General features: G+C 40.5%; 1 protein-coding gene across 1 annotated transcript; it reads left to right on the top strand.

The window, feature by feature from the left end:
* The first annotated feature begins 499 nt into the window (after window positions 1-499).
* Window positions 500-26,215, top strand: MOSMO (modulator of smoothened). The gene is made up of 3 exons (XM_069869814.1): window positions 500-676; window positions 18,019-18,231; window positions 24,776-26,215. Exons 1-3 carry the CDS (start codon window positions 571-573, stop codon window positions 24,958-24,960), a joined length of 504 nt encoding a protein of 167 aa, XP_069725915.1. The 5' UTR covers window positions 500-570; the 3' UTR covers window positions 24,961-26,215.
* Window positions 26,216-26,390: the final 175 nt, after the last annotated feature.

Here is a 26,390-nt window from a genome sequence, read left to right on the forward strand (position 1 = left end):
GCCAGGGACCAATGACCCTTTCTGTGAACAATTTTTTCCTGATGTCCAGCCTGAACCTCCCCTGGTGGAGCTTGAGGCCATTCCCTCTCGTCCTGTCCCCTGTCCCTTGGGAGAAGAGCCCAGCTCCCTCCTCTCCACAACCTCCTTTCAGGTAGTTGTAGAGAGCAATGAGGTCTCCCCTCAGCCTCCTCCAGGCTAAACACCCCCAGCTCTCTCAGCCACTCCTCATAAGGCCTGTTCTCCAGCCCCTTCACCAGCTTCGTTGCTCTTCTCTGGACTCGCTCCAGAGCCTCAACATCCTCAACACTCAGCGCTGCGTTTCAGCGCACGAGGAGTAACTCACAGCGGCCGCCGCTCGGTCCCCACAGGGCTCTGGGCCGGGCCCACAGGCGCTAGCGGTACCTCGGGCGCGGGGGTGGGTTTCCCTTCCGGAGTCACCGCCCCCTCGGTCCCCCCAGGTTCGCTTCCGGCCGCGTCCGGGGTGCCCGTCGCAGGCGCCGCAGCCGCGGGAGCGCGGGGCCCATGGAGCCGTGAGGCGCCCCGGCCCGGGAGCCGCCGGAGCCGCCGGAGATGGACAAACTGACCATCATCTCAGGATGCCTTTTCCTGGCCGCCGACATCTTCGCCATCGCCAGCCTGGCGAACCCGGACTGGATCAACACCGGCGAGTCCGCGGGTGAGGGGGGGCGGCCGGGCAGGGCCCCGGAGCCCCGGGGAGGGGGGGGCGGCCCCCGGCCCCGCTGCGTCCCGCTGGGGCGGGCTGCGAGCCCTTCGTGCCGCCCTGGGGCTCCAGGTGTCGCGGGGAAGAGCTCGCTTCCCTTCATCTCTTTCCCAGAGTATTTCCTGCGCGCTGATTTTTATCAAGCCTGGGTCCCCTGTGGTTTTTATCTTAGAACGTGACGTTGTTTTCTTTCAAAGAAGAAGGATTTGTGTGTCTGTCGTTCTGTTACTGCTGTAATTGTTTGCACGGATAATTCGTTTCAGCCTGTTGATTAGCCGGGGAGCAGGGAGAGATAAGAGGAGGCTCTTTGGTCTCCTGTCCGAGAGAAACCCACATCGCAGTGTCAGGGGAGGACACTGACCTCCCTGCAGGCAGGGAACTGCCTCAGCCCCTTCTCCGAGCAAAGCACGGATGGAGGAAAGAGAACAGGGGCCTCGGGGTAAAGGCGTCTGTCATGAATTCTTGCAGACGGTTTAACAATTTCTCTTTGTCTGTCTCGCCTCTTCCCTGCCGAAAATTCAGGTGCTGTAAGGGAACGGAACTGGTTGAAATGCATTTGGATTTCCCTTGTTTTGATGGAGTATTAAAAACGCTGGCTGTTAGGGACTGATGACTGGGCATTCCCTCTGACCAGACTGTTCTTGGGGGTCTGTTTGATTTGTTTCTAGTTGCGTAGTCTAGGACCTGGCCTTTTCTGCATGGTCCAGAGGAGAGGAATGAGGCACTTCCCGAAGTGCAGCATTCAGGAACTCCCTAGATGGCTTCGCCATCCCTCCAGTAGGTAATTGTGAGGAACCTCCTGCCGATGGCTACGTAAAATAGTTGGTTTATTCCTCTTAAATTCCTCCTAGCAGCAGCAGTGCTACAGTAATGAGCCCTTCTTCAGGGGCTTACAGTCAAATAAAGTAATCTTCCTTTTAAATATTTAAGTATGTCTTTCTTAAGTCATGCCTCGTGTTAATAGATCCTTTGCAGCATGTGAGAAGTTGGATTCTCCCTGCCCGTGTAGAAATGAGATAACAAAAACTATTCCAAAGAAATTACTGATGGGAAGAAGGGTCTTTTGGGAGCTAAGCATAGTCCATTAGATTCTTCGTTAAAGAAAAATGATAGTATCTCTTTATAATGTAAAAATAGCTTCCTGAAATATTATACCTAGAAATGATTCTTAGTTGATGATTACTTAAGAATCGTCTGCCTTTTCTCTCCTGTACCTCTTTAAGAAGTACAAATAATAGTTTCATCAGGCTGGCAAACAAAATGTGTGGATTTTTCTGAAGGACTTCGCTAGTTAAATAATGTTTTGACAGACTTAAGCCTTTTTTTTGTTTTGCTATATTTTGAAGCCCAACAAATTACTGATTTGATAAAATCATGAAGGAGAGCTACCTGTCATCCTTCCTTAATGACTCTTTGGTAGATTTGTATCGATATGGGATGTAATGCACTCTAAGACTTTTGGTTAAAAGCAATATAAATGTATGTTTCTAGTGCTTAGGCGCATTGTAGAGGTCTTTTGCCCAGGCTGCAAGGAAAGGAAGCGTGAGGATGTCCATTGAATCAAGGGCTTCCTGCAGCGAACACTGTGGTATTGAATGGTGAGGTAAATGCTTTTATGAGTGCCATTCATCACCCAGGGGCTGCTGTGGAGGAGTAAGCATGGTAGGACACAGCCCTGAGGGTGAAACCTGTCCTAGCTCATGGTGAGGTCTGGGCACTCTCAGTAGACTGCTGTACTTAGCCACTTCCAAGCCATCCAACTTCCACAGGTGCCACTAAGAAGTTGTTTTAAAGATGCTTACGTTCTGGGGAAATCGTTTTAGGGGAAGGGCTCATTAGTCTCCCACATTTTACTCTTAAAAGTAAGTTTTACAGTCATTTGAACTGTTGTCTATCAAAGCTCCTCTCCAGTACCTTAATCATGAGGTCGTTGATGGTTTCAGATGCTTATCTGTCTTTAGGCTAGAGGAACTGCACCTTTGTGGACGTGGGTCCAGGTCTTCACTGGGTGCTTTTTCTTTATGTAGTTTTGTAAGAATTGTTCATTAATTTGGTTTCAGGTATTTTGCACATATTTAGGATTATGATGGAAAGAGTTAAGATTATGAAGGAAAGTTATTATAAAGATAAACTAAATGGTCTTTACTTTAAGAGTGTTCTTAGTGAGGTTTAGTTATTCATAGTGTACAAGTACGAAACACTGGTAACTTCGATCTGGAAACCAGTGGCTTCTCAGTATTCTTGCACTTGACTTCCTTTTCTTATCAAACCAATGTGAGAAATAAGGACAGGGTTTGCTTTAATTTCAGCTAATGCCTGAGCTCCCATTGATTTCAGTAGTGATGAATTTTGCTCCTGTATCTCTGCACTCCTTTTGCAACAAGCATTAAAAGCTGATAGTTTTATCTCCATATATTCTTGGAGTGTGCGTCTGAGGGTCTGCAATGATTTTGATATTTTCCCTTCAGCAGGCGAGGAGGAGGGATTTACGCTGCTCTAGCTTCAGCTCTTTCAGCTCTGAACTCTTTTGTAGGGAAAAGAGTATGAACAGTATGTACAGTGTAATTAGACAGGTTAAAAGCTGTACATGTGAGGCCTGACAACTTGAAATGCTTTTAGGATAGGTCAAACAATTCAGGAGGAGAATTTAATCAAATACAATCCTCCTTCATAAAGCTAAGCGATCTGTTTATGTGACTTAGTCATCCCTTCCTATGTAGCATGATTGTTCATTTGATTCCAATTTACAGAACAACGTGTACTTTTTTTATAGCAGTCATTGAGTTAATACGGATGTCAGAACTTAAGGCTGCTCAGCTCTGATGGGTCACATCTAAAGCAAGTGTTTATCACATCATCTTCTGCTGATACATAGAGCACAGTGGGCACACAGTGTAATGCTAAAGCCGGGCCCCTCAGTGTGTGCGCAGCAGTGCTCTCTTGGGTGATTTTAGTGTTCAGCAGAGCTCCCAACTTCATCTTGCTTCTGTGACATAAGCATCAAGGTCACTCATGTTGGGAGTTATACTTCTCATTTAAACCATGTTCTGTACCATGCTGTGCAGTAACACAGTAAACGGTGAATCTGTAACATACCACTTACTTTAAAGTATCTATTTTGTTTACAAATGCTGCCTTCGTGTCTATCTTCCGAAGTGTTGTGTGGAGTTCTTAGTTTTGCTTGCTTGGTCGTTTTTTTTATTTGTGAAGTGTGATGCTAGATGCAGTGGTATCTCCAGCCTTATAGAAGAGCAGGCTATATCCAGCGGGCTGTTCCTCCTGAGGCGTAGAACTCCCTGCTCCTGTGAGATAAGTTGCCTAGTGCGAGGTGGAGAATCACTGCTGTTCAGTGTTATTCCTTTGCATCAGATAACTCCGCCTGAGGCACTCTGCTGCACAGTTCCAACAGGAGCTGTAGCTTTGCTGGGATCAGCTTCATGAACCATTACAGGTGATAATGACCGAGCAGTGACTCTCAGCTCTTGAGATCATGTTGCCCGCAATTTTCTCTACTTGGAGTACTGACTATATGTGGAATAAACCCAAGACCACATGAAGGTACTTAAATGAAGCAGTGTTTCTAAACAGAATAGAACAGATAATGTAGAATAAGTAAAGCATCAGCAACTTAAAAGAGGGTATAAACTTGAGTTCCAGCTATTAGTATTGTTCTAAATGCAGTTATCTACTCAAAAAGTAGCGATGCGTAAAAAGCAGTATGGCATATCACCACTTCTGCCCTTTAGGGCCTGTGCTGAGAAACTGTTAATGTACAGTGCTCCTCTGTGGAGGAATGACGGTACAGAGCAATCGTTGTGCTGTCCACTGAAGTAGATAACTGTTCTGGTTTGTTTCTTTGATGTATGGATAGTTGGCTTTTCCAAAACTGCCTGTAAATGGGTTCTGGTGATTGTTTATTAAGCGCCTTGCAATATATTTGCAACACAGCATGTTTCTCCCAGTTCCTCTCAGTAGAGACTGATGGGGCAAGATAGGAAGCAATTCTACAAAATTACTTTTTCCTAATGTTTTTTGTACTGTATCATGCAGTGACTGTGACAGGAGAAGTTATTTTCCCTTTCATGAGCCTGTTTGGATTGCATGCTGAGAATACAGAGAAGGAAGATGTGCTATCGTGCCTTAGAAAGGAGTGGCTGCTGAAAGCAATCTCCAAAGCCATCTGAACATCAGAGTGTGAAAATTAGGTTCTGAAACATAATTTCTAGGAGAAGACTTTCCTTTTGGTAGATGCCCCCAGGTGTGTGAGTAGGGAGTGAAAGGTGGTGCTCTGTGGTATGATGCTCATCTGGGCAATGAGGGGAATAGGAGCTACTTAAGATGCAGGCACTGCTAATTACTACTCCATGTTAGACCTGTTGCCAGTGCCTTAAAAACAAACCAAAACAATAAAAACCCAAACGAGAACTAGTAAGGACTGGCGAAGAATCCAAACCCCAAATATTCTAACCAGAGCAGTCTGTTAGTAGGTGTGCCTGGGCTGGGAGTGCCAGTGCCTTGTCTTTCAAATGGATGTAAAAATCTGACAAGGCTGGGTGCTTGAATTGTGCTCGAGTTGTGTAATTGACCAGACCTTGAGGCACAAGAAAAATTAAGAATACGGCATTGTTGTAATGAATTCATTTTGTGCTTGCTCAACCACTCAGCATTTAAACATATGGAACTATTTTATGTGTAGGAAGAATCTCATGAAAGAGAGCTATGCCAGCCTGGTTATTTGAGCTTGCCAGAACAGAGATGAGAGAGCTGGTTGATTTTGTCCGTAGAGATGTTTTACATCTGGTTTTTAACAAATAAAAATCAATGCTGCTTCTGCTAGGTGAACGTTTTGGTTTCTGTTTGGTGTGTGAAGGTACAAGTCTCTTCGTTTGCCTCCCAGCAAATCCTGTTGAATTCTTAATTCTCTAATTAGTTTTAAAAAATTAGGTAAGAAATATCTGATTTGTAGAGTACATATTTTTAGAGTACAGAGCTAGTAACTTGTATTTTCTATTCAAATCTAGCATCTGGCACGGCTAACTGTGGATGTTGGGAAGTTATTTTAGTAATGCCTCAGCAGCTGCTTCTGTAAAATAGAGGTGGTGTCTTTATCACAGAAACCCGTTGAGAATTAGCAGCAAAGCTTCATTAGAGTTTGGGGTTTTTTTAACTTTTATTTCCTATCGTAGTTTTACTTTATTAAACAAAGGGGAAAAAATGTAAGCATAAGAGGCAGTTCCTTTGTCTCCTCTGACAGTAGGTGTTTTTACTAATGTACTTGAGTTTCAGGTATTTGGAATAATATTTGGAGTATTTTTCTTTAAACTATTTACTTCACAGCAGTGTGTAGTTACTATAGAAGTAAATGGTCTTTGGTGTGTGCAGATGCTGATCCTGTATTCTGGTTTTCCTGTGTTATACTCCTGAAGTGCATAGTTGTAAATCTGCTTTATAGACAGTATAAATTGTGGGGAAGGTGCCTTGTTGAGACTTCAGCTTTGTGGCTTCAGGAGCTATCTGCATTTCCCTGATAGTAATGATTTTTTAAATTGACTTAGGGTGTGTATTTCATTTGTTGACGCGCTATGACACTGAGATTAACACAAGAATGACTTAAATGTATGCATCTTAAAAGTAAGCATTCAGTAGTCTGTGCTGCAAAACAGGGATTTAAAACTCACTGAAATAGAAAAAATAGGGTTCTGTTAATGGCTTAGGCTTATTAAAAACACTTGTGTATCGTTTAGTTTCCAGACAGCGCTTACATGTGAACAGCATTATGTAAGCTCTATTTGTACTTTTGCCAAAGCCAAGAAGATCAGTAGGTCAAACTTTTAAGCTTTGACCTACTTTTCTTGTAGATACCTCCCAACAGCTCAACGTTTTCCCACTTATTTCCTTGCTCATCTTGAAACAAAGTAGAGAGAATGAACTTGTCTTGCCTGCTGCAGTACAACATGTAGGATTTTCATCTTATGCAGTAGTTCCTCGCCTAGTTCAGGTATCTTCTTCCAGCAGTGGTTAGTGCTGGCGTCTTTTAGAAGAAGGTGCCTGGAGTGACTCATGGATGAGGAGAAATGTTGACCTCTAAAGATGTGAAATGCTGCTATCTCTTTTAAAATAAAATACAAAATTGTGTTTATAATATGGTGCAACAAATACGATATGGAGGCAGGTTTTTTTCTTGTATAAATGAATTTGGGAAAATTGTAAACTATAATACATTTATAGTCTATAGAATTTTTAAATCTATTTATTATTATATAATTATAAGGTTATTTTGTAATTCACAGTGCCTACAAGCTTAGTAATGGGCAGTCTTTTTTTGAGGGCTATATGAAGGTAAAAAGTTCTGTGGTAATTTTGCACCAATCCCCTTGTGTGCTTTAGCTGCTCTTCTCAATCTCGCTTTTCTTCCCCAAGCCTCTGACTGATGGAGATATACACAGATCTGAAAAACTGGAGATATGGCCAAGAAGAGGATCTGTGCAGGGTAGGTGCCTATTTTAAGGAGAGGGGAAACAAAGTAGAGCATATGACTGACAAAACACTTATAGATTCCTGTGGAATTAGGCCAATATATGGAATTAACAGTTGTAGGTTACATCCTTTCTCAGGATGGAGCTCTTGGTTTCTTCCTATTATATCATATTTGATTACCTGTTTGATGTATTATCTTGCATATGGTTTTAAATTTTGTAAATCGAGTTGATTACAAGAGTTTGATCTCTTAGGTACCTTAGGAAACACAGTCTGATGGTGATGTTTTTTCTGCAAGATGAGCTAATCAAGTATATAACACTAGCTGCTAAGAGGTGAATGTTCAAAATTCCAGAGTATGTAGAATTTAGTCCTTCTCTTTGAGCAAAACACAGTGTTTCCTATCCACGCAGCGTAGTTCAATAAGCAACAGTTGGCTGCTACCCAAGAGCCGCATGGTAGCTGCAGTTCTGTGCCATAAGTTAGAAAGCACTTTGGGATTATGAAGGATGACAGTATCTCAAGGTGTAATGATTAATAACCCACTTAAATGCTTAAATATTTGTCCAGCTGAAGACAGTCCACATCAGGCCTAGAACCTGACTATGAGCAATTCTTTGTGCAGTCATTTAGACACAGCTTAAGCAGGGCTGAGCTGTCTGAGCTTAATAGTTTAGTAGTCAAATGATGATGTTCATGGTCAGTGAAGTCAAGTAGTTTACTTTTATAGTGCTCAACACTGAGCCAACTTCCCAGTTTATAGTGTTGCAGTTCTTACTCCTGGGTTTCCCATTCTCTTGCTCTCCAATCATTGCCAAGGTTCTTCTTTCCTTTTTCTCCACTCTTGCTGTGACTGCTTCAAGTTATTGGTGGCAATGTAATTCGGTTGTATTTTAAGGAACAGGTAAGGGATCAGAATAAGAGAGAATGGAACAAACAGATTGTTCAGTGTACCTCAGAACTGCTTTGCCATGAATACTTTAAAAGAGCTGCTTCGAATCTAGGTTCTTTCTACACTTCTTAAATCGATAGCAAGTACACTAATGTTATTAGGATATCTCAGTGAAGCTATTTGCTTTCTGCAATAAAATTTGAGTATACATCTTTCAGGGCAAATGTACAAGTGAGGGGGGGCAGCCTTATCTGTAACTTCATATATATTCTATAACTATGAGCTCAGTGCATCAAGCATACACAAAAGTTAACTGTAATGTCTTTATACCAAAGCGAAGTGAAGAAAACTGAGGAGAGGTTGTTGTGGACCTCAAGCATCCTGAAGGATGACTTTTGTATGGAAGATGACTTGTTTGACTTGAAAATTTGCTCTATTGTTGTCTTCTCTGTACAAAACACAGATATTATAAATTGCAGCATTAAGAGATCTTTTCTCAAGCATAGACAGCAACTAGTGGTATTCCCATAGTCAGTGGCAGCATCAGCTCTGGAGCTGCCGCAGTGGGAGATTCTGATCTCCTTTCTTGTAGAGAAGAAAATGCATCGTGTTTTCTGTGTCTGTCGATGCGAGGAGTGTTGTAGGTGCTGTGTGCTATGGAGAAAAAGCAGTCACAGGGGTGAAGAAAGAACCTTTCTTTTCCTTAGGTTGGACTCTTGTTCTGAAACTAATCATGCACCTAAATTAATGTGTTAACAATGTAGTTCTCCGTTGTAGGAACTTGTGTGGGAAGAGGCATGTTCACTTTGTTTTTTAAACCCACACTTTATTCAATTTAAAAACTGTATCACAAGATTGTACAGGATACCTAAAAGGACTGAATGGCTGAGAATTTCTAATGTGATCTCATAAATTCTTTCAGTGGGGTATTATTGGGTCATTTATAATTACTAGAAGCACCCTAAAGCTTAATACATGAAAAATGGTGACACAGAGAGAGTAAAGGCTAGAAGTAGTAGTTGTTGGTTTACAAACGGAAGTCTGTTGATTTATGCCTAATGTGATCTGAAGTGAATGTCTCTGTAAGTGTATGTTCAGTAAGATGAAGTCCGTGTTAAAGACGGAGCACTCCTTGCCTCTTTATGTTGAATCTAAAATTAGATAGAATTCTGTTTCAGAATGTCATTATAACAACTGCACAAACATATGTTAACATATATGCTCTTTGGAGCACTATGTAACATCTGATTGCTTTTTAAGAATAGTCCCATTTGTTCAGAAAAGACCGAGCCCTGCTGTTAAGATAAAGTTGTATTTTATTTTAGTAAAGTAAAAATTTAACTGTTCAGGAGTGGTCTGTCTTCTGTTGTTCTAGCCAAAAAAAGAAAGTCTCTAGACTTTTACTGTCTGCGTTTGTAGATGCCAATTGGTGATAAGGAATAAAGTGTTATCACCACACAGGCAGAACCTGTTAATTGCCTAAATAATTCAAGCTTAAATTATACAGGTTTTTATAACAATGACTTGCTCTAGCAAAAAAGATATTCTTCTTTGCTTTGAATGGGTTTGTTGTAATGAGAACAAGTAAATGCCTACATTTGAGAATTATTGGTGCAGAAGAAGGTTGGGATTTTTCTGCAATTTGCCTGAGAAGTTAAAGCTACCTTTTATACTGGACGGGCTTAAAATGTTCATCAGCCAGGAAGCTATGTGCCTGCTGTCCTTGAGGACAGGTTCTATGTAGTTATCTGTATGTTGATTGACTTTTAACATGAGGCATTACATGCAGAGAGCAAATTCTTTGTTGGCCCTGTACCCAATTGCTATTTAAAGTGCAGTTTAACCTGTACCACCGGTTGCTACAAGCGTGTCATACACAGATTTGGCAATAGTTAAAAAGTGCCTTTAGAAATAAAACCTAAGGTTAGGTTTTATTCTACTGGAAATATTCTCTAGTTGCCATGAAATATGCCTTGGGCATTTAGGTGCCGTTCTTCAATTGAAAAGGTGCCTTGTGGAATAAAGCAAGTCTAGCAGACAGATAGTATCTTTTATATCCCCAGTGAGTAGAGTGAGGGGAAACTTGTATGTCCAAGGTGCAAGACCAGAAATGAGCTTAATCTTTCAAATTATTCTAGTTGTTTAAGTAAAAGGTATTACTTCTGCCTGTAAACCTCCCTTCTTGTGACCTCATTGCTATAAATAAGATCCTGCCATCAGTTATGTGATCTAAAGAAATTGTCACCATATTTTTAGTACATTTTATTTGCTTTTTGAGTATTTTATTCCTTATTTTGCAAGGTCTGTTAAACTTTCTGACAACCTGGACCTAAAATTTGCTCTCAGGAGTGGACCGGGAGAAAGCCAGGCTCAGCTGTAAGAAACCATTCAAGCCCACAAGGTCTATTTAGTGTTTGCAGAGCAGACATCTAAAATTTGTAAATATGTTTCTAACCATATAAATGCCAAAAGGCATTTCAGTGCTTCTTTTTTCACTGGGTGATTCATAAGGTCATGGAAGAGCCAGATCAGTGGGTGTCCTTGGATTATATCTGACACAAGCAGAGATCAGCACAAAGCATAACAGTTACAGCTGACAGAGGAAGATGATCCTTATTCCTCCTGAATTTCATTTGATAAAATGCACAAGCAATCTTGAAGGTAGGGCCAGAACCTGAATTTTCCCCCTACCTTTGAATGCCCTCGTCACGAGGCTAGAGAAATTTCTTTAGACTGTAACCAGGAAGGTTGACAGATATTTCATCTTCATGAATAAAGAGAGAAAGAACAATAGGCTACTTTACTTGGTGTGATTTGGGGGTTTTGGTGTATTTGTTCTGATCTGCTTGGGCATCTATTAAGTTTGTAACTCTACTGACTTGGTGAAATGATGCTTTTAGATATGCAGGAGTTAAAAACAGAGAGTGAAGTCCAGTTATTGCCAGCCTGTGAACAGATTGCTTCATAAGACATCAGTGTGGAAGATGACCCACTAAACTGTGAAGATACAGAATTTCTGTGTTCTTGCAGGCTTTGTTGTGTTTGTACACAACTCTGTTGTGTCTGGCCACCATAAAGAACCTGCACATCACCTATATGATTGTGAAGTGATCAGCAGACCATTGCTGAGAAGGTTGGGGTAGGATTGTGTGGTGTATCTGGTGGAGAGGTATCATTTTACAGCTCTGTCTGAAGCCAAATATAACTCTTAAAATAAAAAGAACACAAGCTCATCAGATGTTAAACGGCAGAACAGCTGTAGGTGTCAGAGCTTCTGGCTTTTAACTGAACATATGGCATAAAACTGTGGTGTAGTTGACTAGAAAAATCACTTTTAAATATCGACACAGGCTTTGATCTTTCTTTTTTTAGGCAGTGAAGTTTGTCAACTTTGAGTAGCTTTATTTTGGTTGGGGGGAAAAATGGAAATGACTATGGATTTGTTGTTTGCTTTTTAAGCTAAATAAAACATTACGTTTTCGTTCTTTAAGTTCTCTTTTTTTTCCCAGGCCCTTGCCACTTGAGAAATTGTAGAGATTCTAGTTACTGACAACACTATCTAATTGTGAAAATGCTTACAGTGTCAGAAAACAAACAACCAGAAGGATGCAACTTATTAGAGATCCTGTTTACCAACATTTAATTAATGCTGTCTTCTGAAGTCGGAAAGAAAACCTTCAGTGAGGGCAGATTTCTTGGCTCTGATATGTGAGAACACACAGAGCCTTTATTATGTCCTCAGGACAGTTGTTCCTGCGTTGTTGCTGGAGGACAGCTCTTTCAGTGTGTGGTGGACCATCTCATCTAAAAAAAACAAAAGGCGAAACGAAACCTAAACATTGAGAAATCCACCCCAGTACACAAACAACATGGTGTTTGTATATTGGAATTCAGAAATAAACTTGCTTTTTATTGGTGCAAATGCCTGCAATTAAAACATCATTTATGACTTATTATAATGATTGTCATCTGCAGTTATAAACTTTTCTGATACGTGCAAGTCAAGGATCTTTGCCAATAGGTGGCCCCTGATGGTTTTTCCTCTTTGAGGGTAGGAGGAGGGAGGGGAAAGATTGTGGGTTTTGTGGAGGGGGTATTTGGTTTGAATTAAATGTGATACAAACACAGAATTGAAAACTTTTGAGATGACTCAGGCACCAGACGGTCTTCAGTAGCAGGGCAGGCTTTTCTGCTGATATCCCACAACTCTTTTAACATTGAGTTTAGACTTCAGAAATGAGAACTCTTATCTTTAAAAGCCAATAAGCTTTGGAGTTCTAAAGAGTGCCCAAAATGGCACCTAATAAATTACATTTTGGGGACATTAGATTGTTAAATATAATTCAGTTAGTAGGTTCCTCATAGCTAGCATAAGCTGGATTTGAAGCTAGGGACATTGCCTTACCTATCATTGCCCCTCAGAGTATTTTTAAGAATCAGTTAGTTCCTGATACAAGGAAACTCACTATATGTCTCTAGAGCAAGAAGGATGGTGTATTTCAAAGTTGGTTTAAAAGGGAGAGAACATTCTGATTTGAGAAAAGGGGATAAATGGAGAAGAGAAATAGTAGCTTATATAATAACATACTCTATCTTGTACTATTGATTTGAATTGCTCTTAAAAGAGTCACTCTACATATAGCAAGGATGTTGCAAGTAAATCTAGGTCTTTCAAACTGATCTTTTAACATTGTAGGAATACCTTTCAGGTTTTTGTTTTATACCAATAAATACCCAGTGGGCATATGAATTGATCTTCCATCTGGTCTGCTTCAAAGTGAGAAACTGCAAAGCTTTTCTTCCAGGGTTACAATACCTATTAGATGATTTGAGAGACAAATCAGAGTGAGTGCCAAAAAAAACAAGATCTGGCATACAAAGGACAGGAAAGATAATTTATAATCCCTTTGGTTTTGACTCCTCTCTGTTCTGTGCCTTTGCAGTTAATCCTCTGTTATTCTTTTAAGCCTTTCTCTAGATCATCTTTAACATTCATAAATCTTCTTTTACTAAGTCTGAACTCGGTTGCCTCAGTCTGCTAACTGAACAACATCCTGGAACATCCGCAGTAAAAGAATCAATCTGTCCTGCCACATCCTGAACACTATACTTGCATGGTAACCTCGAAGTTATTTTGGTGGCTTAAGTGCTAAAGAGGAGCTGTTCAAACTGCCCCCCATCCCTCACAAAAGTATTAATTATTTATGTAAGAACAGTAACAGATATGGTATTCTCATACTTGATTGGAAACTGGCAGTTGATCCTATCTTATATTTTGATCCTCTTATATAGCCTTCCTAGTTATTTAGGTATAATCCAGTTATTGTATTGTCCTGCAACAATGACCTAAGCAAAAAAGTGGAGGAAAGGGTGCTTGACTTGCTTATAGTTACTTAGCTGTAGTTAATTATGTGTGTGTGCTGTTTCGCAAAATGCTCTGATATGACAGTATTTGAGGCTGTAAACATTTTTAAATTGTTTCAATGGGTCAGTGGCTGAAAATGTAGATGAGGACTAACTATGCTTCCTTTTACGAGGCTATAATTTTGAGCAGCTGTAGTTCTATGCCTGTGGGTGCCATTCAGTGGGACCTTACATACAGAGAACTTGCAGTGCTATTTAACTATTACAAAATGAACCATGCCTTTTAGAATCAAGAATTCTCCGCCAGTGTTGTTAATCCTTTTATTTTTTTCTCCCCAGTTTTGAAGTGCTTTGCAAACCAGCAGGGCACCGTGTCTTTTTTCTCTTCACCTCAGAGGTGGTGCATGTCCTGCAAAAACATAGCTTTCTCCCTAACCTTCTGTATTGATTACTCTAAGTATGACTAATCTCTTTGTGAGAGAGGGTACAGGGCCTGATTTCTGATTGTATAAGTAGAACTATCTATGTGCACCCTGGAGTGAACTGCCAGGTTATGGTCAGGAAGGATCAGCAGTGTTAAGTTCCCTCAATTCTGGAAAAGGCAGAAGGAAGAATACCCTGTTTCCAAGGAATATAGAATTAATAGAAATTTCCCCCCAAACAAAACACAAATAAACCAACCTATATAATTCATTCTCTCTTCCCCCTTTATATAGTAACGTGACTTAGAGTGCCAGTTGCAGGAAAATAAGTTCCATATATAAGACTTGGAAACATACCACTTAAACTGCTGAAATCCTTGGATGGCTGTGAAAAAAAAACCTTCTTGGAAATACCTCTTTCTTGTTTGCTGTTACGGGCAGTTGGGTTGGAACTATTCTTACCGTGCTCTGTTTGTTCCTCTCAGGAATTCCTCGGCTAGGCTTCACTCACTTTGAAAGCAGTCTTCTGTCAGAGAGGCTTGGTTGCAGGTGAGGAGCAGCAGGCATTTTAAAGACAAGGAGGCTGAAGACAACTTGATGGTTGTCCTTAACATTGGTGCAGGGAATTAGTCTGCCATGAGCAAATCACTGCGTTGTCTTTAGACCTCTAAAGCTTCCGCGTGGATAAGGTAGAAAGCTACAGCTATGCCCTAGGCAGCTGCAGCCTGTTCCTCCTGTTAGATGGACCTAGACCTTTTTCCATTCAAGTTTATTAACTGGATAGAACTTAGAAACTTTCCAGGACAAGCTTCATTTCCTCCTGTCCTTGTCTGTGGCCCAATAAGAGTTACAGGGAATGGCTTAACCGAGCTGCCCTTATTTCACATATGTCATTCCCTGGCATGTGACTGTTACCTAAGCAGCTGCAATGAATGTTTTAGTGTGCCTGAATAATGTAGCTCCATGTACTGTGCTCATTACTAAAACATAGAACTTATCAGTGTCCTTGCTACAGTGGTGGTGCTCTAAGATTTACGTCACCAACACCTCATTAGGAACCCTGTAAACTGTGCTTTTCAGTTACCAAAGATGGTTTGACACGTCCACAGTGCACTAAAGAAAGGATCTTGTTTGAGCAGAAATTGTCTGGCAGTCACGAGTGGGATGTTGAGGAGAACCACGCCATCTCATCAGGGCAGCGAGGGAGGGAAGGTGGGCTGTCTGGGAGCAGTTGGATGTTTTAACCTCCTCACTGTGTATATTTGCCCTTATTATTTATTTAGTGTTAGTAGTAACCATTTTGCTAAGGATGTGGTTCATATATGGAAGGTAATAGTGAGGAAGCTGTTGTCAAGGAATATGAAAGGTTGCAGACACAACCCAAGGAAATAGCATTTTCTCTAAAATGATGGGAAAGAGTAAAGACAATTTCACGTGGAAAGAGTAAGGGAGGGCAGAGAAGGGATGGGTACCGCAAGCTGTATGAGCAGGAGCAGTTCTGAGGATTTTTTTTGTGTGTTTATGTGATAGCTGCTGAACTCTGTGATCCTGTAATGTGTGAGCTCCACCTCCTTCACTGCTTCCTGCTTTTACCATACTCGTTGCTTCTCTGCTATGACTCTTCACGGCATCTTTCCAGTGTCCAAGTGGCACGCTTGATCCTGCCTGTTCTGGCAATCAAGTAACAGATAAGCAGCAAACATCTGAACAGCTCGTGTTATGCTACTGCCTTCCAGCCATGGCTTTGCTGTGCCTTTTTTAATAATTCAGAAGCGATGGGAGAGGTGGGGAGCGAAAGGGCTGCAGCAATCTTTGTTTCTCTCGTTAGTGTGTGATTCCTCCTTGGTGTCTCTGTAGTTACCAGGGAGACGGGACAGGGATGGCACAGCAACAGGGGGGCTGGAGTGGGACTCGTGGGTTGGCTCTGTTGCAGCTGCACATCTGTACAAAGGGCAAAAACTAGGGCTGCCTTTCTTTGGTTTGATGCCTTTTCTCCTCTACCTCAATGGTTTTGTGGAATTGTTAAACAGGTGATGCTCCCGCATGTTGATGCGTTTGTTAAAGAGTCTTTTTATTAGTGGTTCTAGTGAAGATATGCAGTGTCGAAAAATGAGCATTGCTGGTGGTCAAGAGGAGTTTGGTGAGGGGGCGTAGGAATATGGTCATGACATCTTTTACTGGTGTAAGCTGGAGCCCTGGTTATAGTCAGACTGTCAACACTGGAAGGTTGGTTAGTGTATTTGAAACACACTGCAACTGCAGGGAATAGATTTACTGGGAAAGACTAAGAACCACTTCACTTGCACTTGCTCAGTGCAGCATTCTCTGTTTTTATTAAGTCTGAATCTCATATTTAATAATTAGAAATATATATCCTAATCACCTCTCACACTACCTGTGCTGACTAGCATAATGCCAGTCTCGGAAGCAGCAGAGGGAGAGGAACAGAAGAGAAAGGGAGCAGCCCTCTGCATCTCCACGTTGTCATTCTGGATCCTGCCTGGCTGTGCAGGCATTGGGAGGTGGAGGATGGGCCGGTGTGGTTACTCTGCTGCACATTTTAGGGCTGTATCCATCTTTGAGCTGCATAATCTCCTAGCATTAGCTGTGCTGTTTGTTTTATACCTGCTTTAGGTGCTTCGATTTTCAGCAGTTACGCTGGAGTTGTTCTGAGGGAACAACTAAAAATCTCTTTTACCCAGGGATCAGAGTGGAACTTGGTGACTAGCTTGAGATGCGCTGTTGAGCTTGTTTTCTAGGGGTATATCAGAAGTGCGACATCTAATAAAATGGGATATTCTGCCTCCTAACCCAATGATTCTGAGCTTAGAAGCTGATTCTGCTGGTACTTGTGGCTGAGGGGTAAGGAGAGAGGATCTGAGTGCTTGTAGAAACTGCCTCTAGGGCACCAGGAGGTGGGTGCTAGGACTGATTACCCTTTTCACAATGGGCTTTCTTCTTTGTTTCATTGTTGTTAGGTTTGGTATTGTTTTGTTTGGGGTTTTTTTCCAAAAGAAGCTAAGAAGTATGACAGTTGTTTCTTCCTCCAAAAGATGGGCTAATGCTAAACTTCCAAGTCTTACTGTAATTGTTTCTAAGTTGCCTTCTTTTTATTTTAAACAGGTCAGCTACAACAATATTTACTTACAATACTTTGGTGCTGACCCTAGTATTATCCACTGGATTTTTTTTGCTCCTAATTTAGATGAAGGACAATTGTGGTAATTTAGGAAACAGTTCAGAAGAAGGGACAAAATTGAGAGATATATGACTTAATGCTTAAGAGACGCTGGAAGAAATTTATTTTAATCTTGCATGTTATTTCAGATTAGAATTTTCCAAATAAAGAGAACTTCACTATTAAAGATTACTAAGAGCTTCTTTATGAGACTCGAAAGCACTGAATTGGATTTTAAATCAGATTTTTTTTCTATTTAACAGAAAATACCTCATTTTGTGTAAAACTTGACGGCTTCTATACCAATCTTATCCTTTTACTAAGATGTTTTGGATAGATATTTTATGTAGATCCCAGTTTGTGAATATAGTAACTCTTGTTAGCTGTCAAAAGAATTGACCAGTCTCTTGCTTAGAGGAACTCCTAAAGAGTTATTGTCAAGAAGTGGGTAGTTTTTTTTAATGTTCTTGAAATCCTGCCATGAATTATATGCAGTTTCTGCTGCAAGACTTTGAGGACTACAGCTGGTATTTACAGATGAGGGGAAAAGGCATTAGACAATTAAAGGCATTTTAGGGGGGTGCAGCTCATTTCGTTAGTTTATAGAAGTGTTTTGTGTTGAACAGATGAGGGAGTGATGCTTTGTACAACTCAGCTACCGCTTTAGCTGATATCAGCAGGCTTTATAGGAGAGCTTTATCTCTTTGATTAGACCTTGATTGCCACTCAAGAACCAGATACAGCTTGCAGCCATCTCACTTCAACTTGTGCAAGTGTATGATGAAAGAACATGAAGATAGATGCTTAAAGCATACCCCCGAATCCTCTTTGTTTGAAAGGCTTATTAAAGTTCATCAAAGAAAGAATTCCTTATTTTTGGACAGTTCTGAGCTTTGGTTTGCAATTGAGCGCCCCTCAGAGAGGATTTTGAAAGTTTACTTGCCTCTCTGCTGTGTATTTTCAGGTGCTCTCACAGTTGGCCTTGTGCGACAGTGTCAAACCATCCATGGACGTGACAGGACCTGTATTCCTCCACGGCTGCCTCCTGAGTGGGTCACTACGTTATTTTTCATCATTATGGGAATCATTTCACTAACTGTCACATGTGGTTTGCTGGTGGCTTCCCACTGGCGAAGAGAAGCTACTAAATATGCCCGCTGGATAGCTTTCACTGGAAGTAAGTGACCTCAGCTACACAGTTGACCTGTATGCAGGATAAACTGGTGGAGTCTAGAGTTAAACACCACGGTGTTGTTGAGGAGCAGTGCTTAGGGCTTTTACTTTATAAAACATTACATCTCCTTAAATACCATGTCTGAGAGAAAAATAAAATTCTTCAAAAATCAAGGTGTTGCTATCCTAAGTGACTGGAATTGAGAGGGATGAATAGTCCGTGGGTCCAAGGTGAGCCCGGAAAGGAAGGTCTGACTTTACCTTCCTTGGGCAGTGCCTTTAATTGACTGAAGAAAATGAGCAGGGGTAGAAAAGGTCAGTCCTGAATTGTGCGTCTTATAGTCTTTCATACTTCCCCACTCCCATAGGTTCTCCAGAGTTTCTCCTTGGAGAACAGAATGCCTGAAATTCCCTCCCCTAGGAAGAGGAGGCATCTGAGACTTAATACAGTCTGAAATTCATCACTGCTGCAGGTGTCTCTTGAATACCTTATTCTAGGTTGATGTTGGTTCAGTCCTGCTTCATACTGACAGCGAGTGGGTGTGTTATTTGGAATATCTGCATCCTAATTGGCTATGCAGAAGGATTGCCCACTGCAGAGCATCTGCTCTGCTTCACAGCACTGAGACTTTGACCTGCAGTGGTGCTTTAGCTGCAGGGAGGAGCACCAGTGTTTTTCTGCATCCCTTGATACTGCTCTGTGGAAGCCCCACCATAAGTCCTTACAGCTGAGTCTCCTCTAGCAACCCTGTGTTTCCACAGAGAGGCATATCCTATGGCTACTCTGATGCAGAAGAAAAACAATTGTTATTGTAATTAGTAAGGGGAATGACTTTCAAAATTCCTTTTCTTAGTGCGCGTTACAGGCTTAGCTCAGTTATGAAACGGTGCCTTAATGGTGAGGATGACAACATGAAAAAAACTGAAAACCTGAGGGCTTTTAAATTGGCTTGAATAATGACATACCACTAAAGGCAGTTTGAACGCTGACTAGAAAAAGCAAGTTTGTGGTGTGAGCAGGCATAAATCAGGTTTAGTGGAGCTCTGTAAGGTCTAATGTTATCTGATATGAATGAGATTTAACCTTGTTTTGGAGGAGGGAATAATATAAAAAAGTGCTCAGCTTCAACAAAGGTACTTCACTGAGGCATTTGTGCAATAAAGCCATCCTTCTGACAACTATGCTGCACAGCATATTAAATTAATAGTTCAGCTCTTGCAGACAATGGAGCTATTGAAATGCTGTATCTGTTATGATTGACTTTTATTTATTTTCCGGTGAATGATTAAAATAGCAGACATGAGTATTGCTGAATATTCCATTCCAACTTTTCCTGTGCCCTTGTTTATCTATACATATTTCATGTATATCTAATGTGTGCAGGAAGGGCTTAAACTCAAAATGCCATATAAAATTAAGATGCTTGCAGTGAGATGAAAGACTCTAAGGTAAAGAGGCATTTTGGAGTACTATATGTTAATAGTTGAAACCATAATTTATTTACTGAGGACTTTATCTTAATTCAGGGCTTATATTTTGACTTTATGTATTTTAACAGTTTTTTTTTTAAATATGTCCAGTCACCACAACCCTGCATCTTTAGTTTTTTTACAATTGTGATGGTTACTTTAGTCAAAAAAACTGATACCCTAAAGCTGATTTATTTAGGCTTGCAACAGGTCCATTATTCAAAGTCTAAATATAGGAAGGCATTCTTTTATTTCAGCACTTGCCTTTTTGTTATGAGGTGTTTAATAATGAAACATATTAATTTGTTCTCTTGCAACTCAGAGTTATTAATATGATATTAAGATATAATTGCTGTGTTGCCAAAATTCTAAAATTCAGCATCTTTGGTATTCATCTCCAAAATACGCAACTGTGACCTTTGCATTCCCGTTAACAATGATGCAAAATTTTATTGCTTAACTCCTTTCTAAGAAAAATCACTTTTGGAAAGGAAGTGAATGGGAAGAGTTCTTTATGTTTCCAAAAGTTGCTGAGAGTGATTTCTGTGGTTCATTGAATGGCAATTAGTAATATGTTTGTAGATTAGTATTAGGAAACATGTAGTCATGTGGAATCAGCTTGGAACGCCACGAATAGGTCCTTCCTGTGAAGGGCCAGGGCTGTATGATGAAAACATGTAACTTGTTAGGAGGGGGTAGGGAAAACTTCATGGTTGTATTACTTCTCTTCTGCAAGCAATTTCAGGACTCAACAGCCTGCCACAAGCTGCTAGCAGATACTTGTCTCAGAACTTTTTGAGCACATCAGACATTCCATCCCAGACAGACAGGAAAGAGTGCTGGGACTGCCAAGGGCAGCTCTGAGACTGGCAGCTCCGTTCTCTTCAAATGCAGAGAGGTCTACAGGCAGTCATCCAAGGGCAAAGGAGTCCTCTTGCTCAGCCCTTTCCTTTCAACCCTGACAGCAGCATGGAGAGCCTAGTACAAGGTCACTCTTGTGCAGTTCTTGCCGGAATTTATATATAAATATATAGCTTGTATTTTTCATGGAATTCTTGCTTGTAGTCTTGTCATCTGGGATGACTCCAGGTTTTTCAGCCGTGCATCTATAAATGAAGTATTGCTGACAGTGGTGCTGTCTGTCTAGTTTAGCTAAGGGACACACAAAGGACAAAAGTTTGATCTGTCAGTTCTCTTTCCTGTATACACTTCTAAAAGGATACACCCGAAAAATTATTTGCTAGTACCCTATTTGCATCCTTCCCTGGCCATTGTTGGTGTAACTGCACAGAAATGTGACTTTCTGGCTTCACTGAAAAACATCATTGTAGAGAGGAGAGAGATTTCCCTTCTCCAGGTCATACTGCATGAGTGACAAAAGTGTCCTTAAAGGTAAATGTGAACGTTTTCTTCTGCTTCCTGTGGAGAAGCATCTTTGAAGAATCGCAGTATTCCTGCTGGTGTGATGGGTATTATCACTTCAGGCATGGATACTATCAAACCGATGATTGCTGTTTGAGTCCTTTTAACTGTAGTACCAAATTCATACGATGTAATGGAGAGCGGATTCCTCCGTATTGTTTGTGTGCTGCCCAGGTCTTTGTGTGCTTCTTCGATGAATGGGGCTCTGCAAACTCAGAGCTGTGCTTGTGTGTTGATAGCAGCCAAACTCTAATAGGCTACTCCTTTGTGTAGTATTATTTAGCTGTTGCTCAAGTGTGAGCTAACAGTCTGTTACCATCCCAGCTTCTGTACCACTTCATCACTAATTACGCCCAGTGACATAGTGGCGTAAGTTGGTAGCAGCACAAGTAACTGGGTGTTAGTATTGTTCTCTGTATCTCTGAAACTGCTCCTTTTCTGCTGGCCCTGCTTCAAATTTGTCTGGACCCCTTGCCTTTTTGGGGTGCCTGTTATGCCACCTTCTGGTTTAAAAGATAGAATTAGTGATCCCATGGTAAATCTCAAGTGTTGTGATTTCCATCGTCCTTGGAACAACAGATACTGTTAGGTTCCATAATTAGAAAAACGTCCAGAGCTTATTCTCTGCAGAGACCACCTTATTTATGTTATATCTTATATATGTATGTCTTATGCATGTTATAATGATCTTGACTATTGCAGAAATTCACAGAGCTCCCATGAGATTTGTTTTCATCTTGCACAGATTCAGGTCTCTTACCATCTGCTACAACTAGAAAAGGAATGAATACTGTTTCTGCTGCCACTGAATTGCATGCTTCTCTGAGATCTGTCGGGGGAGGAGATGCTGGACTGAAAAATGGTATTTCTGCTTTTTTTCCCAGCAGTTACCAGATAGTCTGTTATTCTTTTTGTCTGTGACAGATTTAAATGTTCATGAGTATAATGGACTTGCTTTTTGGAATGCAAGTAAAAATGGGGCAGGATAATCACATTCTTAACTAACAGTAGCTATGTCTATCCCTGGTGTTCCCCAGTGAATAAAGTGCTGCTTGAGTTATTAAAAGATTTGCATGTAGTTCTGCTTTCTATGTTGTGCATCTCTAAGAGGCAAGCAGGCACTACAGTGACCCCTCTAAAGACTAGATCATAACTTTTCCCTTCTTTTATTATGCTGTCATTGGATGCTCAAAACAATTTCAAGCTGAAGAATAATAGGAACTAGATCTTTTTTGACAGTCACCATTCGGAAGCAGAATAGAAATGATGATGCATTGTTACCTAAATATTTTTCTTAATAGATCATTAAGTGTCTTTTCTGCAAATTTTCCTATGCAAGGAAGAATTTGAAATCATAAGCAAGTACTGCCAAGGGAGAAGTTCTTTATGGGTTGCTGACGATGTTGCTGGAAATTCACTGAGTTGATACTAACAGATATGGAGAGTTACATTTGGGCTACAGCTTGTACAAGAAATTCCTATCCTCTAGCTTATAAAACTCCTTCTAAAGAATACAAGTTAACTGAGCACTTTCTGTCTAGATTTTCTCTTTAGTTTCTTCTTCTTTTTAAATAAATTTATCGTGCAGTCTTTTCTTAATGACTTCTCAAAACTTTGTCATAATTCAGGCTTCCTATTCTGACAGAGACTTTGATGAATCCATTTTCCATTGGCTGTTTCAGTAGACTAATAATTCAGACCACATTGAGAAAAATTGCATGGACACCCTCACAGCAGAGCACGTGCACTGTTACTTGGAAGAGAAACGATGGTCACCTCTTTACTGACTGTTTGAAATGTGTGTGCACATCATCATGCCGCACACTGCCTGCATGTGCAGGGTCTATTTTTTCTCCTGCTGTGAACTGAGGGAGAGTTGAGGTACCTGCATCCGTCTGTCAGGCAGGAACACCGGGAGACACTGGGCACACACTCCACTTGGCAGATCTCAGACCCAGGACTGGTGAATGTATGTATAACACACCTCAAAGAACAGCGCTTTAGAAGAGAGGGATAAACATTCTTCAACCATATCCGTGATGCCATCAGAACTTCGCCAGCTGTGTAGCTATTGAATATAATAAAGGAGATTTAATCGTGAAAGTGCAGGTTGTTTTCAGAATCCTCAAGCTATTGCCTATAAATGCGTTACTATTAAGATAGAACAGAAGGCTTGTAAATAACTGCAATGTTCCTCAGGGACAAACTGGATGTAATAGGAAGCATGCTGAGTTATGATAATGTGGCTCATCCTCAGGATATTGTTTGAACTGTTACTAATTGTATGTCGTATTACTAATCAGAGATCAGTGGCTGTGTTCTGGATCACTCAAATATGGAGCTTTCCTGTGCTTGAACAGATCTGCTCAGGAACCACTTACCCATGCACTCTTTGCTCACATGGGCCAACTGTTGGCTAGAAGACAATTAAAAAAGGGGAAGCATTCTTTAAGGATTAGATTGTGTGGTTTGTTGAATTACATTGATGAATAATCATGTAGATTAAAAACATCTATGTTATTTAATGTTTAACATCTGGTTGCTGGTTCTTTGGTTTTGTTCTAATAGATGGCCTAATGAGGTAGCACTGAGCAAGAATGTAGTAACTATGCAGTTGCCAGATGTTTTGTTTGTGCCTTTTTTCTCCCCTTGTGTGAAACGAATCAGCTAGCGCTGGTGCATGAGAAAGGAGACAAGAGTTCCCTCTAGTGGGATGTTTAATTTTTCCCTGCTCATTGTTGTTGGGTGAAAGACAGGCTGGTCCTGGTGGTAGCTGCTCTTGACTCAAGGTGTTGCGTAAACTGCTCCATGTGTTTTGGAAAGCACAGAGAAGATGATGTGGATCGTGGTTTGTGGGACTGCCCTTTTTTTTTATGCTCAAGTCCTACTTGGACACTTTGAATTCAGATTTATCATGCCCGTAACTAGCCTTTTCTGTAGAACACCCACACAGTCAATTGTGAGCACAAACCATGTCCATAAGTCTGACTGTTCAGGCAAAATTAAAAGCCTCATCGCTTGGTTCTTGTTGTTCATGGAGTCTGAATTTGAAGTTTTTCAGTAAGAAGCTTAGATTAAACAGAATCAGAAAAATTCCTGTGTATTCCAATGGAAAATCTTAAGGATATTTCATTACTTAAGAAATTAAATTAAAATATGCTGCTAAAAGAAACTGTAATGACAATCTGTTTTCTGGTTTTAGTAAAACTTATACAGAAAAGGAATTTACGTGGAAGAATGGAAAAAGACAACTCTGATAATGCATAAAGAGTTTCTTCAGCATTTTATGTTAGTTTATCTTGACTTTAGGGAAAAACTACTCTAAAAGAACTGGAGAAGCAATGAACTCTGTGACTAAACTTGTGGGTGGTGGTAGAAACGCATCCACCAAATTTTCATTCTGTAAAAGACAGTTTAGTGAATGGGACTGAAATTGAAGTCAAATGGGAGTCTTTCAGTCTTTCTCGAGAGTAGATGAGGAATGTTTTAAAAGCAAGAAAAAGCCTGCTTGGTCGTTTCAAGCGAGTTGTGTACTGGAATATCTTAGCTTTTCAGTTTGGTCAGAATACTTGGCTTGCTTTTCTGGATTGCTCTATGAATTCGTAAATATTTTAACACAGCAGTGACCATTTTTTTCTTTTCTGTTTTCTTTGCAGTGATTCTATTCTGTATGGCAGCCCTAATATTTCCAATAGGATTTTACATCAATGAAGTTGGAGGCCAACCATATAAACTACCCAATAACACAGTGGTTGGGTCTTCATACGTACTGTTTGTCTTATCCATTTTCTTTACGATAGTGGGACTTCTATTTGCTGGCAAAGTTTGTTTACCTGGCTGATGAATGTCTGAACTGCAGGACTTTTATTTCGGAAAAGAGCAAGACACCAGAGTTGCATTCTCGGGAGGACGCCTTCATCAGACTATCAGACATGTACTGAAAAGAGGAATGCTTTGACTTGTTCTCACTATGCACTTTGGATGAAAAAAAGGAGAGCCTTTCCCATAACCAAATACAGACAACATTGACTAATCTCCTGAGCATATTTAATGCAGTCAGGTCTGCACTGTGATAGGAACTAGTGAAGAATGCTTTACACTGAGAAGCATAATGCCCCACGTTACTGTACTGTTCCTGTTTTTACCGTCGTAATGATTTGGAAGTCCAAGTATTTATGAACTCTGTGGTAGACCAGAGGGTTGCAGAGGAATTCAAGTGAGGCTGGCCTCGCTATTTAGGAGATTAGTATTTTACATCTTCCTTCTGATGAGCAAAGCCTTTGGCACCAATGTGGATCAATCTTGTGTTACTGCACCAAGAAGCCAATAGATCAAAACATGTTCTCTAAATATATGTAACAGCAAGAAGACATGCATCCCCTCCTCCCCCATAAGGTCTAGAAAAACATTAAGGAACATTTTAGAGAGGGATTTCTTCCTTATATTTATATAAATATATATATATAAATATATATATATTTTGCTGATGCAGTATACAGTGTGTGTGTATATGTGTGTGTGTATATACACATATATGTACGTATATGTATATACACACAAATGGTTCCTGGAAAAGAACTCAGAACGCTTTGCTAGCAAAACACTGTGGTGTGCAAAACTAGAACTCGATAGAAAAAAGCCATTTCTCTGAAGGCCACATAGCTGAGAGTCTTCAGTTTACCTCATTCTTTGTAGCAGCCCTTGATTTTAACAGTTTTTGTAATAGGTACAAATGATCCCATGCCTTTCTAGGTGCAATTTTAAGTTAAGCTAAAATTCTTTTTATGGTAATTTATTTGTATATGAGGGTAGAAGGTGAGATCATGTCATACCTTAAGATTTAAAAATCCTAATTTTGGGAAACTGACACTATTTAAATTATTAGCAACTGTTGTACAGAAAGCCTCTTTTTCTACTGCATTGTTACATTAGCACTCATACACGTTTAAGCACAGCATTGTACCATAGGTAAGCATTTCTCTAGCACATCTAAAATGCAGTGTTTAAAGTAATGCAAACACTATTCCACTGCAAAGATGGATGGACGCATTCCTATTTGAGTATTAATTTCTCTTTACAAAAAAAAAGCAATATAATTGTTTAAGTAATATGTTCATTGTTTAGTGAAGTTGTTACTTTAAATGTGGATTTATGGGCCACCCAAATTCAGAGTAAATTTTCCTTACTAAGGGTAAGGAATTCCTTACACAAGGATAAACATTTGAATCCATAGATGTCATAATTTCACTGCACAGTCTACCCTTGCAGAAA

The sequence above is a fragment of the Phaenicophaeus curvirostris genome, chromosome 16, assembly GCF_032191515.1.
Source record: "Phaenicophaeus curvirostris isolate KB17595 chromosome 16, BPBGC_Pcur_1.0, whole genome shotgun sequence".
Lineage (NCBI taxonomy): Eukaryota > Metazoa > Chordata > Aves > Cuculiformes > Cuculidae > Phaenicophaeus > Phaenicophaeus curvirostris.